The 15,006-nt window shown below is 37.7% G+C and overlaps 1 protein-coding gene across 3 annotated transcripts in view; it reads left to right on the top strand.

The window, feature by feature from the left end:
• col18a1a (collagen type XVIII alpha 1 chain a) overlaps positions 1-14,671 on the top strand; it is a 209,535-nt gene extending 194,864 nt beyond the window's left edge. For all 3 annotated transcript variants that reach the window (XM_062067588.1, XM_062067589.1, XM_062067587.1), the window contains 11 exons: positions 82-135; positions 236-270; positions 1,666-1,794; positions 1,883-2,042; positions 5,224-5,288; positions 5,440-5,568; positions 5,652-5,684; positions 5,768-6,064; positions 8,350-8,547; positions 11,991-12,106; positions 14,078-14,671. In XM_062067588.1, coding sequence (XP_061923572.1) covers positions 82-135; positions 236-270; positions 1,666-1,794; positions 1,883-2,042; positions 5,224-5,288; positions 5,440-5,568; positions 5,652-5,684; positions 5,768-6,064; positions 8,350-8,547; positions 11,991-12,106; positions 14,078-14,291 — 1,430 coding nt within the window. In that variant the 3' untranslated portion in view covers positions 14,292-14,671. The remainder of the gene's footprint in view (positions 1-81; positions 136-235; positions 271-1,665; positions 1,795-1,882; positions 2,043-5,223; positions 5,289-5,439; positions 5,569-5,651; positions 5,685-5,767; positions 6,065-8,349; positions 8,548-11,990; positions 12,107-14,077) is intronic.
• Positions 14,672-15,006: the final 335 nt, after the last annotated feature.

The following is a 15,006-nucleotide window of genomic DNA, read 5'->3' as shown; positions in this document are numbered from 1 at the left end:
GTCTCTAAGAACTAATCGTGCCAAAGTCTGTGGCCTGTGAATAATCTCATGCTGCCGTGTGTGTGTCATATTTCACTGCAGCAACTCAAGGAGAAAAGGGAGAACGTGGCGATCGTGGACTTCCAGGCATCCCCGGTAAAAGCATTGGATTTTAATTGATTTGAAATCAAAACATGTTCCAAATGTTTATTTTTTATCAGCTGCATTTTAACAGAAATAAATCCATTTTTTGCAGGGACGTCCTCTAGTTTGGATATTTACACATTGAAGGTGAGCATCTAAGGGTTTGAGAATAAGCCCTTCAACCTTCATTTATTACCGTATTTTCCGGGCTATAGAGCATATATAAGCCACACCCACTACATTTTTTTATATATTTTTTTTCCCATATATTAGCTGCATAAGCCACAGATATATACATTGTGAAATGAGTTATTTACACAGAAATATTTAGTAAATGTCTATTTACATACCTTAATTGTTTCCAAACAATTTTGTAACACCGCAGTAAAACGGCTGATCAAACAAAACAGAAGTCACTGTCATGGGCCCACTAGCTGCGGAAGCTAGCTCTCTAATCAGCTAAACTGTCATGATCTGATGTCTTGTGTTTTCTGTTAGTTTTGGACTCCTTTAGTTCCTGTTTGTGCACTTCTGAATTTGTTACCATGGCTACTTATGATTTTCACCTGCCTCTGGCTTTCGGGACGCTCACCTGTTTCTAATCAAGAGACATTATTTAAGCCTGCCTTTGCCGGTCACTCGTCCTGGCTTCTTTGTTTGCTACACACATCCGGTTACGTAAGTTTTGCTTGTCTCCTAGCCCATGCTAAGTGTTAGCTTCGAGTGCGATTGGCACGTGTGTCCTTCGACTTGTTTTCTGTTTTTGGTGCTTCTTTGATTGTTCTGGGAATTAAATCATGTTCCTACCTGCAAGTCCTGTCCGGAGTCGTCCGTTTGCATCCCGGGAGAACGAACCGCGCAGTAAGCTGCAACCCCGTCGTGACATAAACAGACTCAATAACTCCACGGTGATATTTTGGTGAATTGACAAACAATACCAAAAAAATGCCATTGTAAGTTGATAATACTAACACAGACACCTATAAGCTAATGCTAACAATGCTAGCTTGATTACATTACACCATAGAACATACAACAATGCATTAACACACGACTATCAAACGTGACGGTGTAGTAAGTATGAATTGTTGTAGTTATTTTGTAAAACTTACAAACGTACGCTGGTAAATTAAGAAACCAAACGAGTAGAAACGCTATTGACGACTACTAGACGAAGTGGCACTTTTGCTTCCGGTTCAAGACACAAAACTGAAGAACTACTGTAGACTTTCAATCCTGCACAACCTGCAGTGAGCAAACTCGTCCAAAAGATGGCGCCACAGCACAAACAATAACACACCTTTTCAGTCTCTGTGTCGGTGATAACTGCTATGTAGGTTTGTTGTATACAAAACATTATGGCCGTAAACAAAGAAAAATCCATAGACTAGCCACACCTTTGTTTAAGCCGCAGGGTTCAACGCTTTTGAAAAAAAGTAGCGGCTTATAGATCGGAAAATACGGTACATTTCTCTAAAACAAAGTACAAGTGAGACAATTACTGGGGCTTCTATCACGAAAGTGAAAATTTTTTCTCAACAGAATGAACTGAAGGGAGAGCACGGAAACCCCGGAGTGAAAGGAGAAAAGGGTGAATCTGGCGGATATTATGACCCTCGTTTTGGAGGAGTTCAAGGCCCGCAAGGGCCTCCTGGCAAACCAGGTCTACCAGTGAGTTTGAGAATAAAAAATCAGAACAATATCAGGAGCTTTAAATTTCGTATTATCTCGTATATGATGTTCAATCACTTTTTTTTAGGGTCCAAAAGGAAATTCTGTTACAGGCCCCCCTGGGCCTCAGGGACCCCCCGGGCCAACAGGAATTGGTTATGACGGCCGTCAAGGTCCGCCCGGTCCACCAGGACCACCAGGACCAGCAACGTCTCCCTCTCTTTCCGGTGGCTTTTGGCCCAGTCACTGTAAGTCACTTTGTTTTTGGGGTTTCATTGCTGAGGGTGAAAAACAGACTGTCAGGTTCAAACACTGATGACATCTATTAAACAGGACAAGAAGCAAAGAATTAAACAGAGACAGAATAAAATTTGGCTCAATTTGAGGAGAGACGCACGGACACTGTACCCTTGAACAGTGTCTCAGCACGTTCTGCCAAAAGATTGTACGTCTCCCCCTTTATTTGGACTTTCTCTGACCACATGACAACAGCTGCTTCTAAGGGACGAGGTCGTAAACAGCCATCGCCTTTGGTTACAACAGTTCAAAAGAAAAGGTCGTAAACAGTTCACAGAAAAAGTCGTAAAAGAGTTCAAAAAGAGGTTCGTAGAACAGTTCAAAAAGGAGGTTCAAAAAGAGGTCGTCTGGAAATTGGGCAGATCCTGCCTTTTCTCCGCTTTGTAGTCCTTGGGTTAAAACAATATCTTTCTGTTGATTACAATACATGAAAGAAAACAGAAACACCTTCATGTTGCTTCCCCCCTGACACAGTGGAGTTTTACAAGCCTTCTTCTTGGTAGGATTTGCTTCTCACCGGGCACTCAATGTAACACAATGTTTTTGTGATAACTTAGAAACAATTATTCTAACACAGACAGTCTTTGGAACATAAAGTTCTGCCTCTTAGAACGAGTGTGAATTTGGAATGTGATGATCTATCAACCACTGATTTTTTATTTTTTTTAAAGTTTGTGATCGGCATTCATTTTTAGTCCCCGGCTGACAAGCGGCTAGCAGCCAATTGGTAAATGTGTTGTACTGGTATAACGCTTTTCTACCTTCAAGGTACTCAAAGCACTAATGAGTCTCCATACACAAATAAGCTGGATCAATTAGCATCTTAAGTAGTGATAATGATCACTGGAGGATGAGGCTAAACGTTTTACACACCTCGAGCAAGCCAGGAGTAGGCATGCTAATAGCTAAGCTAACCGCTACACTAGCTTGAAACAACACCAAGAAATAAGTGCTTAGTAAACTTTAAGAAGTCAAGACAGAACAACGTTGCAGCAGAAAGTAAGCAGAGAGAGGATAATGTAAGAACAACTCTCAGTACATGATACATAAGAGGGCGGATCCATCCAGAAATTGGTTGTGTCGATACCAAAGGTAGCATCAGTATATGATTGATACAAGAACGATTAGAAAATGTTTGTGCTGTTTTTGTTCATGATTTCAAACTAAGGGATAATGATTTACTTAACATGAGTTGTACAAATGTAGATAATAGTTTTTGTTTTTGTTTATTTATTGTTTCCTATTTACTTTTTGCTCAAACAATTGTATGTCATGAAAGAACATAAGGACATAGTTTAAATATCTGTAGCACTTACCATTATTACATGGGAAATTTTATTGTTAATATTATAGTCAGGCATGTGATTTTTCCGTCTATTCGGAAATCCGTCTTTTTTATCTCTGTAAAAATATAAAACATTATTTTCCGTTTTTCTTCGTTTTTTACGACCTACAATGTGTGTTAAAATCTCGATCCTTCTCTTTGCCATACCTGCCAACAACCACAAATTTCCCGTAATGAGTACGTTTTTTGATAATCCAGTGGTAAAAACTACGGTTTTCCATTAAAAATTATTAATTTAAAAATCAAAGCAACTCCACGGGTATGGAACGACATATACGGGAAACCTCAATGATGATTGGTTGGGTTACGTATAGGAAAATCCATGATTGGTTGGTTGGTTTACTCTGATGAGTCACGATTGGTTAAGATTAGGGAAAAACATTACGGACAGGCCAATCAGAGGCAAGATAGGGCGGGTCATGGAACCAGGAAGGGAAATCACAACAGACACGTACATCCCAAATCAGTGTTTTTCAACCACACGCTAGTGTACCGTGAGATATTGTCTGGTGTACCGTGGGACATTATGTCATTTCACCTAATTGGGTTAAAAATATTTTATGCAAACCAGTAATTATAATCTGCAAATAATGTGCCGTTGTTGAGTGTCTGTGCTGTCTAGAGCTGGACATATCAGTAGGTGGCAGCAGGTAGCTAATTGCTTCGTAGAAGTCGAGAACACGGTTTGTCGTGATCACAATATGCGGGAGGCAGATTGCAGGTAAAAAGGTATATAATGCTTCAACAAAAATAAACAAAAGGCGAGGGCCGCTAAGAAAAAGGCATTGAAGCTTAAGGATGGCTATGCAAAACAAAACTAAAACTGAACTGGCTGCAAAGTAAACAAAAACAGAATGCTGGACGACAGCAAAGACTTACAGCGTGTGGAGCAGATGGCGTCCACAAAGTACTTCCGTACATGACAATCAACACCAAAATAGGAGTGCAAGACAAGAACTAAAACACTACACGCCAAAAATCTCAAAATAAGTTACGGCGTGGTGTGACAGGTCATGACAGTATTATTATTATTATTAGCCTTTATTTAACCAGGTAAAATCCCATTGAGATCAAAGATCTCTTTTCCAAGGGAGACCTGGCCAAGAGGGCAGCAGCAAGGTTACATTAAAAACAGTAAACAAATACATAAAACATCACATTTACGACATTAAAACTTGCTCACATAACACATGTGCATACAGACAAGGTAGACTGCAGTCCTTTCACAGAAGCTTTAAACTCATTCAACGTAACAAGGGTTTGAAGTTTAATATTCGATTGTAGGTTATTCCAAGCCTTCGCTGCTGAAAACCTAAATGCTTTCTTGCCCAGTTCAGTTCTTACTTTGGGGACGACAAATCGTGGAACATTCATTGAACGAAGATTGTGACTTCCTTGTTTCTTTGTTAAAAGACAAGACAGATAAGATGGAGTGATACCCAGAATGGTTTTGTAGATGAAAACATACCAATGATTGAGGCGTCGAGCACATAAAGATGTCCAGTTAACCATTGAGTATAATACGCAATGGTACAGTACACCTACTTTGAGACAAGTTATAGTGATGCATGGGTGGTTATGGTTTGAATTCATATCCAACAAATGCGACAACGACGACTTATTTTCAGTCTTTTTCATGAAGTTCAAATCACATGCCTGTATATTAGTATTGGTGTCAGCCGATCTCAGCCACGGATGATCTGAATAGGCAGCATAAAACCCTGATCGGAACATCTCTAGATAGGGATCTTGAAGTCAAATCCTAAACATGTTGTTTCAATTTTAAGCTGCCAATGTACCCGGACCTCCTGGTCCTCCTGGCCCACCTGGAAATCCTGGATTCTCGTCTGCAGTAAGTGTCTCCAGGTTTTATCAACCTTCCATAACTTCCCAAAACGGCATCGCTATCTGAAACTGAATCTTCGTCTTTGCCAGGCGCCAGGTGCTTGACTAATGGAGGTTCAGTACAAACAAACAAAAACTTGTCAATTTGCTGTCCCTAGGTTACAGTTCTGAGGTCCTACGACACAATGATTGCTACTGCCAGACGGCAGGCGGAAGGCAGCCTCATCTACATCATCGACAAAGCCGACCTCTATTTAAGAGTCCGTGAAGGACTGCGACAAGTCTTGGTACAGAACGTCTTTGGACAGCATGTACATCATGTCTTTCACTGAAATTCCACATGAAATCTAGAATTCTGTTTCATTCACAGCTTGGAGACTATAGACCCTTTTTCAGAGATCTGGTGAGTTTGACTCCACAAAAGAGTTACAAGTTCTACTCATTCATGACTTTGAAATTTACCGATTTTGAATTTCTTTTTCGAAGGAAAACGAGGTGGCAGAGGTTAAGCCTCCACCTGTGGTCTTGTACCCCCAATCCCACGACCAGTCCCAGAACAATGGAGCTGGCCATTACTCTCAGGGTGTTTCTGCTGTCCGACCCATTGAGCCACCATCACACCCACGTGTCGATTCACGATTTTCAGACCAGAGGCACTCGGGTCAGACGGACGGCAGACTGGCTACAGAACAAGGCCAGAGCAACTACCCTGTCACTCCCCAGCGCAGACCCAGTATTCCTGTAGTGCAACCTGCAGTGCATGTGGACACATCAGGATCAGGGGTACGTGGAGTTGGGCAACCAGAAATCATGAAACAATCTCAGAATATCTGCTGTTTAGTTTGAGTCAAGGTTTTAAAACGGTAGTGTGCGGTAGTGTTAACTGGATCAGTCCCTTCAGGTTCATAGTGCAATGGAGGGGGGAGGGAACGCACATTAATGGACACATTAAGACATGCGAACTCGGGACTTGCAATCGCGCAGTTGGTATCGGGCAGTCAGCCAGTCACAGCCAAAAAGTGGTGCAGCTTAGTCGTCAGTGTACCGCACTGTTGGGTAAAAGCGGCGAAGGCCTGGAATGTAACTTTGTCTGGCGATAACACAGCTGGTTGCTGTGGAGACATCCACGATCTAGTCCCAACAAGGTCAAACAATCAGCAAGTGTCCGTGAGGGAAGCTGGGGAATGGATTCCAGAGCATCTCACTGCCTCACTGGGGGCGGGGTTTTGCAGCAGCGATCTTGGTCAAGGCCGGGTGTAGAGGTGGGGCCGAAGTGTAGATTAGGATGTTTAGGCTAGGGCCAGTAGATGCGTTCTAAAAGATTTGTCTACCCTAATTGTCCGTTTCTGGTCCTTAAATGTATCATAATTTGGTTTTGCAGAGCGGAAAGCTTCTCCAAGATGTTGTCCATTTAGAACCATTTAGTTCAGAGAGTGCCTACAGCCCTACAGTACCTGCCATCGTCTTCGTAGTTTGTCTATATATCAAGGCAACGCTCAATCCAAGCAGCAGTTATCATAATTCCGATTAGGTGTTTATCTTCAACGTCCTCAACAGAAAAAATCGCCAGGCACACAACTGTACACTTCTCTTACATTGTCCATCCATCCATCCATTTTCTACCGCTTGTCCCTTTTGGGGTCCCGGGGGGTGCTGGAGCCTATCTCAGCTGCATTCGGGCAGAAGGCGGGGTACACCCTGGACAAGACGCCACATCATCTCTTACATTGTCTATATCAGGGGTCACCAACCTTTTTGAAACCAAGAGCTACTTCTTGGGTACTGATTAATGCGAAGGGCTACCAGTTTGATACACACTTAAATAAATTGCTAGAAATAGCCAATTTGCTCAATTTACCTTTAACTCTATGTTATTATTAATAATTAATAATATTTACACTTAATTGAACGGTTTAAAAGAGGAGAAAACACGAAAAAAAATGACAATTAAATTTTGAAACATAGTTTATCTTCAATTTCGGCTCTTTAAAATTCAAAATTCAACCGAAAAAAAGAAGAGAAAAACTAGCTAATTCTAATCTTTTTGAAAAAATTAAAAAAAGAATTTATGGAACATCATTAGTAATTTTTCCTGATTAAGATTAATTTTAGAATTTTGATGACATGTTTTAAATAGGTTAAAATCCAATCTGCACTTTGTTAGAATATATAACAAATTGGACCAAGCTATATTTCTAACAAATCATTATTTCTTCTAGATTTTCCAGAACAAAAATTTGAAAAGAAATTCAAAATACTTTGAAATAAGATTTAAATTTGATTCTACGGATTTTCGAGATTTGCCAGAATATTTTTTTTGAATTTTAATCATAATAAGTTTGAAGAAATATTTCACAAATATTCTTCGTCGAAAAAACAGAAGCTAAATTGAAGAATTAAATTAAAATGTATTTAATAATTTAAAAAAATTACTTGAACATTGATTTAAATTGTTAGGAAAGAAGAGGAAGGAATTTAAAAGGTAAAAAGGTATATGTGTTTAAAAATCCTAAAATATTTTTTAAGGTTGTATTTTTTCTCTAAAATTGTCTTTCTGAAAGTTATAAGAAGCAAAGTAAAAAAAATAATGAATTTATTTAAACAAGTGAAGACCAAGTCTTTAAAATATTTTCTTGGATTTTCAAATTCTATTTGAGTTTTGTCTCTCTTAGAATTAAAAATGTAGAGCAAAGCGAGACCAGCTTGCTAGTAAATAAATACAATTTAAAAATTAGAGGCAGCTCAGTGGTAAGTGCTGCTTTTTTAGCTATTTTTAGAACAGGCCAGCGGGCTACTCATCTGGTCCTTATGGGCTACCTGGTGCCCGCGGGCACCGCGTTGGTTACCCCTGGTCTATAGTATATTTAGGAGAACAGACTTAGGGACAGAATATGACATACATGCTTAAACCATGTAAAATGCTATTTTTTGACAACATGTGAAAGTACCGGACACATCGTACACTAAAACCGGACCACAAAGAACAGGTTGAATATCAAATAGTTGTGTTCGTATTTTATGACTTTTCATTTAATCTTGGATTTCGACCTTTCTTTCTTTCTCATCAGCTCCATCTTATTGCCCTGAACGCCCCTCAAACTGGTAACATGCGAGGAATTCGTGGGGCGGACTTCCTGTGCTTCCAGCAGGCCCGCGCCGTGGGCCTCAAGGGGACTTTTAGAGCATTCCTGTCCTCTAAGCTTCAAGACCTTTACACCATCGTCCGCAGGTCGGACAGAGAGACCTTCCCCATTGTCAACCTCAAGGTGAGCACTCTACATTTTTCTAATTTACAAGTAAAAAAAGCATGCATATAGCAGCATTTTCTCAGAATGGAGTCAAAATTAATACATGACTTTAAAAAAAAAAGCACCTTTATCAGGATCTGCACTGAAAAGTAATAGCCTTAATTACACAACATGGAAAGCTAAACAAGGTCTGAAGTGCTTATCGTAAATTCCGGACTATATAGTGCACCGGTATATAAACCGCACCCATATATTAGCCACACCAGACTATAAGCCGCAGATATATGTTGTAAAATAAGTAAGTAAGATTTTGTAAATGTTTATTTACATACTTGTTTCCTGTAACACGGCAGTAAAACGGCTGATCAAACAAAACAGAAGGCATCGTCATGAACTCACTAGCTGCGGAAGCTAGTTCTCCAATCAGCTAAACAGACTCAATAAATCCACCGTGACGTTTTGGTGAATTTGTTGAGGAATTTGTGAAACTGTAACAATTAGAGATGTCCGATAATGGGGGGGACGGGGTTTGGGGGGTTAGCGGGGGGTGTATAGTGTAGCGTCCCGGAAGAGGTGGTGCTGAAAGGGGTTCTGGGTATTTGTTCTGTTGTGTTTATGTTGTGTTACGGTGCGGATGTTCTCCCGAAATGTGTTTGTCATTCTTGTTTGGTGTGGGTTCACAGTGTGGCGCATATTTGTAACAGTGTTAAAGTTGTTTATACGGCCACCATCAGTGTGACCTGTATAGCTGTTGACCAAGAATGCCTTGCATTCACTTGTGTGTGTGAAAAGCCGTAGATATTATGTGACTGGGCTGGCACGCAAAGGCACTGCCTTTAAGGTTTATTGGCGCTCTGTACTCCTCCCTACGTCCGTGTACCACTCCGTACAGCGGCGTTTTAAAAAGTCATAAGTTTTACTTTTTGAAACCGATACAGATAATTTTGAAACCGATACCGATAATTTCCGAAATTACATTTTAAAGCATTTATCGGCCGATAATATCGGCAGTCCGATATTATCGGATATCTCTAGTAACAATACAAAAACAATGCCATTGTAAGTTAATAATACTAACACAAACACTCGTAAACGTGTTAGCATGTTAGCATATTAGCTAACGCTAACGGCGCCAGCTTGATTACATTATGATAGCACGTACAAATACGCATGAAAACACTTTTACAGACTTCACACATGGGACGATTTTGTAAGTATGAACAATTTTAGTTATATTGTAAAACTTACAAACATTGCTCATATCGATGAATGAAGAATCCATATGAGTAGAAACGCTACGGACGACTACAAAAACGGAACGGCACTTGCACTTCCAGTTCAATGCACTGAACAAAAGGAAATACTGCAGACGTTCACCCCGCAGCTCCTGCAGTGAGCGAACTTTTCCAAAAGATGGCGCCATAGCACAAACATTAACGCACCTTTTCAATGTCTTTGCTTGTGTTTTATGAAAACTATTTGCATTATGGCCGTTAGCAAAGAAAAATCCACAAAGCAGCCGCACTGTTCAAAGCGTATGGAAAAAAAGTAGCTGATGAATTGATTAACGTGGACCCCGACTTAAACAAGTTCAAAAATGTATTCGGGTGTTACCATTTAGTGGTCAATTGTACTGAATTTTTACTGTACTGTGCAATTTACTAATAAAAGTCTCAATCAATCAATCAATGCTTTTTGTCCGGAATTTATGGTATGTTTAAGTAAAAATATCTTTATCTTTCCCAGGCACTTTTCTACTTAGACCAGTTTGCTTATTTTATCCTATAACAACACTTTTAAAGTACAATTTACGGATCATTTTAAGATTACCCAAACTTTAGAGTGCTTTTAGATAGCTGCTCTCTCTCGGCTATTAGTTATGATTTAAGCAACAATTGGAGTTTCAAGCATCCCCACCATTAGTTCTTTTTCGATAGCAATAGCTTATAGCTGTAGATCAGGGGTGTCCAAACTTTTTCCACTGAGGGCCGCACATGTGGGGGCCATTTTGATATTTTTGATTTTCAAACCATAACAAAATATATGCATTTTTTATTTCTTTTACCTTTAGGGGTCCCGGGGACCATAAAGGGTCTCAGTCATTAAAATGTTAAAAATAAGTCAGATTATTGTTTTTTTTTATTATTTTGCGCTTACAGTAAATCTCTATATCAACTTCAAGTTGATATAAAGTAATGCAAAATAAAAAAAAATGTTTTATGGCTTTTCTGTCAAAAACAACTTAGTTTTTTTATAGTAAAACTGAAATATGCAGTATTTAGTAATTAGAGCCCTAAAAGATCAATAATGCAGGACACCATTGATTTTAATTCTTTCATATTTTTGAGTAATCACAGTGAAAAGATAAATAACGAATCACTAAATATATTTGGGATCCAAAAGGTGCCCCACTCATAAAGTGATACATTTTTATTAGGTGTTTCTTTTACTTTCAACACTTAAGTTACGAGATCAACTTCAGATATATCTGTCGATTTTATGCTGGAACTATTATTTTGTTTGTTTTATGCGCTTTTGTCAAAAAAAACTTTGATGTTTTTATATGGCTACTACACAATATATGCAATATTTACCACGTAGAACATTTTAAAGTGAAATATTTGAAGTAATTGGAGCCCTGAAAATAATTCATTATAACATGGATTTTTTGTCATTATTTGGTTTTTTTTGAGCAATGGCAAAAAAAGAAAAATGAAGAAAGACAAAAGAAAAAAAAAACAGCCTGCATGGCAGCTTTTGTGTCAACATTGCAACTTTTTCTCGTTAGATTTCACCCGATTCCACTTTTTTTAATATTCTTTTTTATTTTTACAATAGTATTTCCAGAATGTGTGGCGGGCCGGTAAACAATTAGCTGCGGGCCGCAAATGGCCCCCGGGGCCGCACTTTGGACACCCCTGCTGTAGATGGACTTAACTTAGTTTTTTTCAACTATTGGAAAAAATTAAATGAGTGTGCAGCAGACTTAGGACAGCTGGAGCGTACCACTGCTCGTCCGCACCATAATGAAGTAGAACGAGTCGATAACGCCAGCCAAGGACATAAAATAATGTGTAAATGTCAAACATTTATCCAAGAAATTATGACAAACCTGCTGATGGTGTGTTTGACTATGAAGCCGCTTGAAGGAGATGCCAGAGAACAGGCGTGTCAAACTCGTTTTCACTGAGAGCCACATCGCAGTTATAAAGTGTATAAATTACTGATCTAAATTATTAAATATGCCTTTCACAGTTATTAAATACATTTAACATTCGTTTTTTTACACATTAGGAAAGTGTTGAATCTCACGTTTGCACTTTTCGGAGCAGTGCTTTGTCGACATGATCAAATAGCGATGCTAACCTCAAATAAAGCTTTAAAATTTGGATTACTTATTTATTGTGGTAATCATGTCTGTAGGAATGACAAACAGACTTTTTTTTTCCACCCCCATGCAGGATCAAGTGTTGTTTGACAGCTGGGAATCGATCTTTGGTGACAACGGGAGCAAAATGAGGGAGAACGTGCCAATTTACTCGTTTGATGGCAGAGATATTCTCAGGGACAGTGCATGGTGAGTCACGTGTTCACTGGGTTATTCATCGGCGTACACCTAGGGCCTGATCTACTGAAGGTATTAAAAGGCGTGCAAATTTATGCGGAATATATGCTGATGACAAGAACGCCTACAATACTGGGAGAAGGAGATGCAAAAATAGGCATTTAGCACTCACAATGTGATTTATCAAGACTCACATTTTTATTTAGTTAATTAAAAAAAAAAAAGTATCATTTTTTTCCTTTAATTAACACGTCTGAAATGTGAATCCTCCGTCCGTGAGTGTCAATATATTTTGACTGTTAGAAATAAAAATATTAAAAATATTCAGTAAAATAATATTATTCTCGCATAGCTGTTGGATTACCTAAAAGGCAGAATAAAACAAATTCAATTGATTTGTTATGGTGTTCGTTGTCGGGGTTTTTTTGGGTTTTTTTTCTTTTCGTGGCGCTCGTTTTTTTTCCCCATGAAGAAGATGCTTTATTAATAAATGTCCTCTATGAAAAAAAATTCTCACAACATACATTTACATGCATTCTTATCAGTGTTTGTAATAACGGTGTTATAGATAGATAGATAGATAGATAGATAGATAGATAGATAGATAGATAGATAGATAGATAGATAGATAGATAGATAGATAGATAGATAGATAGATAGATAGATAGATAGATAGATAGATAGATAGATAGATAGATAGATAGATAGATAGATAGATAGATAGATAGATAGATAGATAGATAGATAGATAGTACTTTATTGATTCTTTCAGGAGAGTTCCCTCAGGAAAATTAAAATTCCAGCAGCAGTGTACAGAATTGAGATCGAATTTAAAAAGTAAAAAGTAAATAATGGGGGTATAAATGGAAACAAAATAGAAACATATTACAATAAGAATAAAAATAAAAAGCAACAATGAGAATAAAAATATAACAGTAAAATAAGAATATAACAAGAGAAACTAGGCAGTAGTGACCATGTTATGAAAAAGTATTGCACTGTTATTGTTTTGCATATATAATAATTTAGTAAATAGTCAGGCACTATTTTTACTGGTAACGACTAATCTAATTAACTAATTTCAGGTCCGTTACATACATTCCAAATTATTGGTCTTTTTTTTCTTACATTTTTAATGTTGTTGTTTTTTTTTTTATTTGCTTTTATTAATTAATTAATTAAACGTTTTTATTATTTCACTTATTTCCTTCTATTATGGTAAAAAAAAAAATGTTTTTACTGTTGTTGTTTTTTTTTTATTAGCTTTCATTAATTAATTATTTAAATATTTTTATTATTTTACTTATTTCCTTTTATTATGGTAAAAAACACAAGTTTTGTGTACTTTGTATAATTGTGTCCTCTGCTTGATTATTATTCATGCCACTACTTCAATATACTTCACAGTTAAAAATAAATAAATAACTCTGTATTGTATTATTTTTGCTATGAGGTATGTTATTATTTCAAATACAGAACTTTTAAAAATTCAGCAGAGACTTTAGACTTAGACTTAGACTTCCTTTTTATTGTCATTCAAATTTGAACTTTACAGCACAGATAAGAACGACATTTTGTTACATAAACTCATGGTAGTGCAGGATTAAAAAAAAGCAATAAGGTGCATATTTAAATAAATAAATATATATAAATAATATATAAATATATATATAAAATAAATAAATGTATATAAATAAATAATTAAATAGATTACTGTACAGATAAATATATTGCACTTTTCCACATGCGTCCACGTTTATGGATGTATGTTATATTGTCTTTTTTATAGGTATACTTGCACAAAGTATCGGATCGGTATTGCCGGTACCAGCCTGAATTTTACTCGGAAATAAAATCAGAGTTATGGCACATCACTAATTTGCACGCTCTACTTAGCGCGGGGGGTTTGGCATCTTAGTAGATCAGGCCCTTTATGTCTTCACCAAATATGCACAGCACTAAAACCTTCTCTCCTCCCATCAGGCCAGACAAAATGGTCTGGCACGGGTCGAGCAACAAAGGCCACAGGCAAACAGACCACTATTGCGAAACATGGCGGGCAGGCGACCACGCCGTCACCGGCCTGGCGTCGTCTCTCCACAGCGCCCGCCTCCTGCAGCAACACTCCAGCAGCTGCTCCGACTCCCACATCGTTCTGTGCATCGAAAACGCCTTCACGTTACACTCCAAACAATAAGGGTGCAATCACTTTTTTTTTTTTTTTTTTTTTTGGCAGCGAATTAGTTGTTTTTTTTTAACATACAAAATAAATGTCCGATTCTCTGTGTCCAATGAACTTGCCCAGTGGCTTTTTTGGCCTGGCAGGGGGGCTTTGCACCGCATGCTTCTTCACGCCAAAGAGATGTTGGACAGAGGACTTCTTTTGTCTCCAGGGGGCTTTGGCACATATTTTCTTCTAAGGCTTGAACAAGCGCAACAAATACAGTAATTGTGTTCACAAAATATATTCTTTTTTTTTTCTTTTTTTTTATATGTATATTACTTGTTTTTTTGGTCATTTTTGTGTTTTTTTTTAATGTGCTATCCATTTTTACCTTTTTAAAATAGCTATATCCATCCTGTTTTTGTTTTTTTCCTTTCAATCTCCACATTTGTTCCAATTTTATTTTAGTTGTGGGTGACTATAGGGTACGGCGACGATTATTTTTAAATTCTAAAGGAGATGGGAAAAAAAATATTTATTTTTTAATGAAGATATGCAAGACAAACAAGCAAATCACATGAAAATACAGCGTGCCCAAATATCCTCATATTGAAAACATTCTTTTCAACGGTGCTTTATTCCTAGGACCAAGCCTGCATTTATAATGAACCACTTCCTTTTTATATTAGCACTATTACTGTACTTTCCAGTATTTAAGCCGCACCCACCAATTTAAAAAAAATAATAA

Source organism: Entelurus aequoreus, linkage group LG13 (assembly GCF_033978785.1).
Source record: "Entelurus aequoreus isolate RoL-2023_Sb linkage group LG13, RoL_Eaeq_v1.1, whole genome shotgun sequence".
In the NCBI taxonomy this organism is placed as follows: Eukaryota; Metazoa; Chordata; class Actinopteri; order Syngnathiformes; family Syngnathidae; genus Entelurus; species Entelurus aequoreus.
This window is presented reverse-complemented; position numbering and strand designations above follow the sequence as displayed.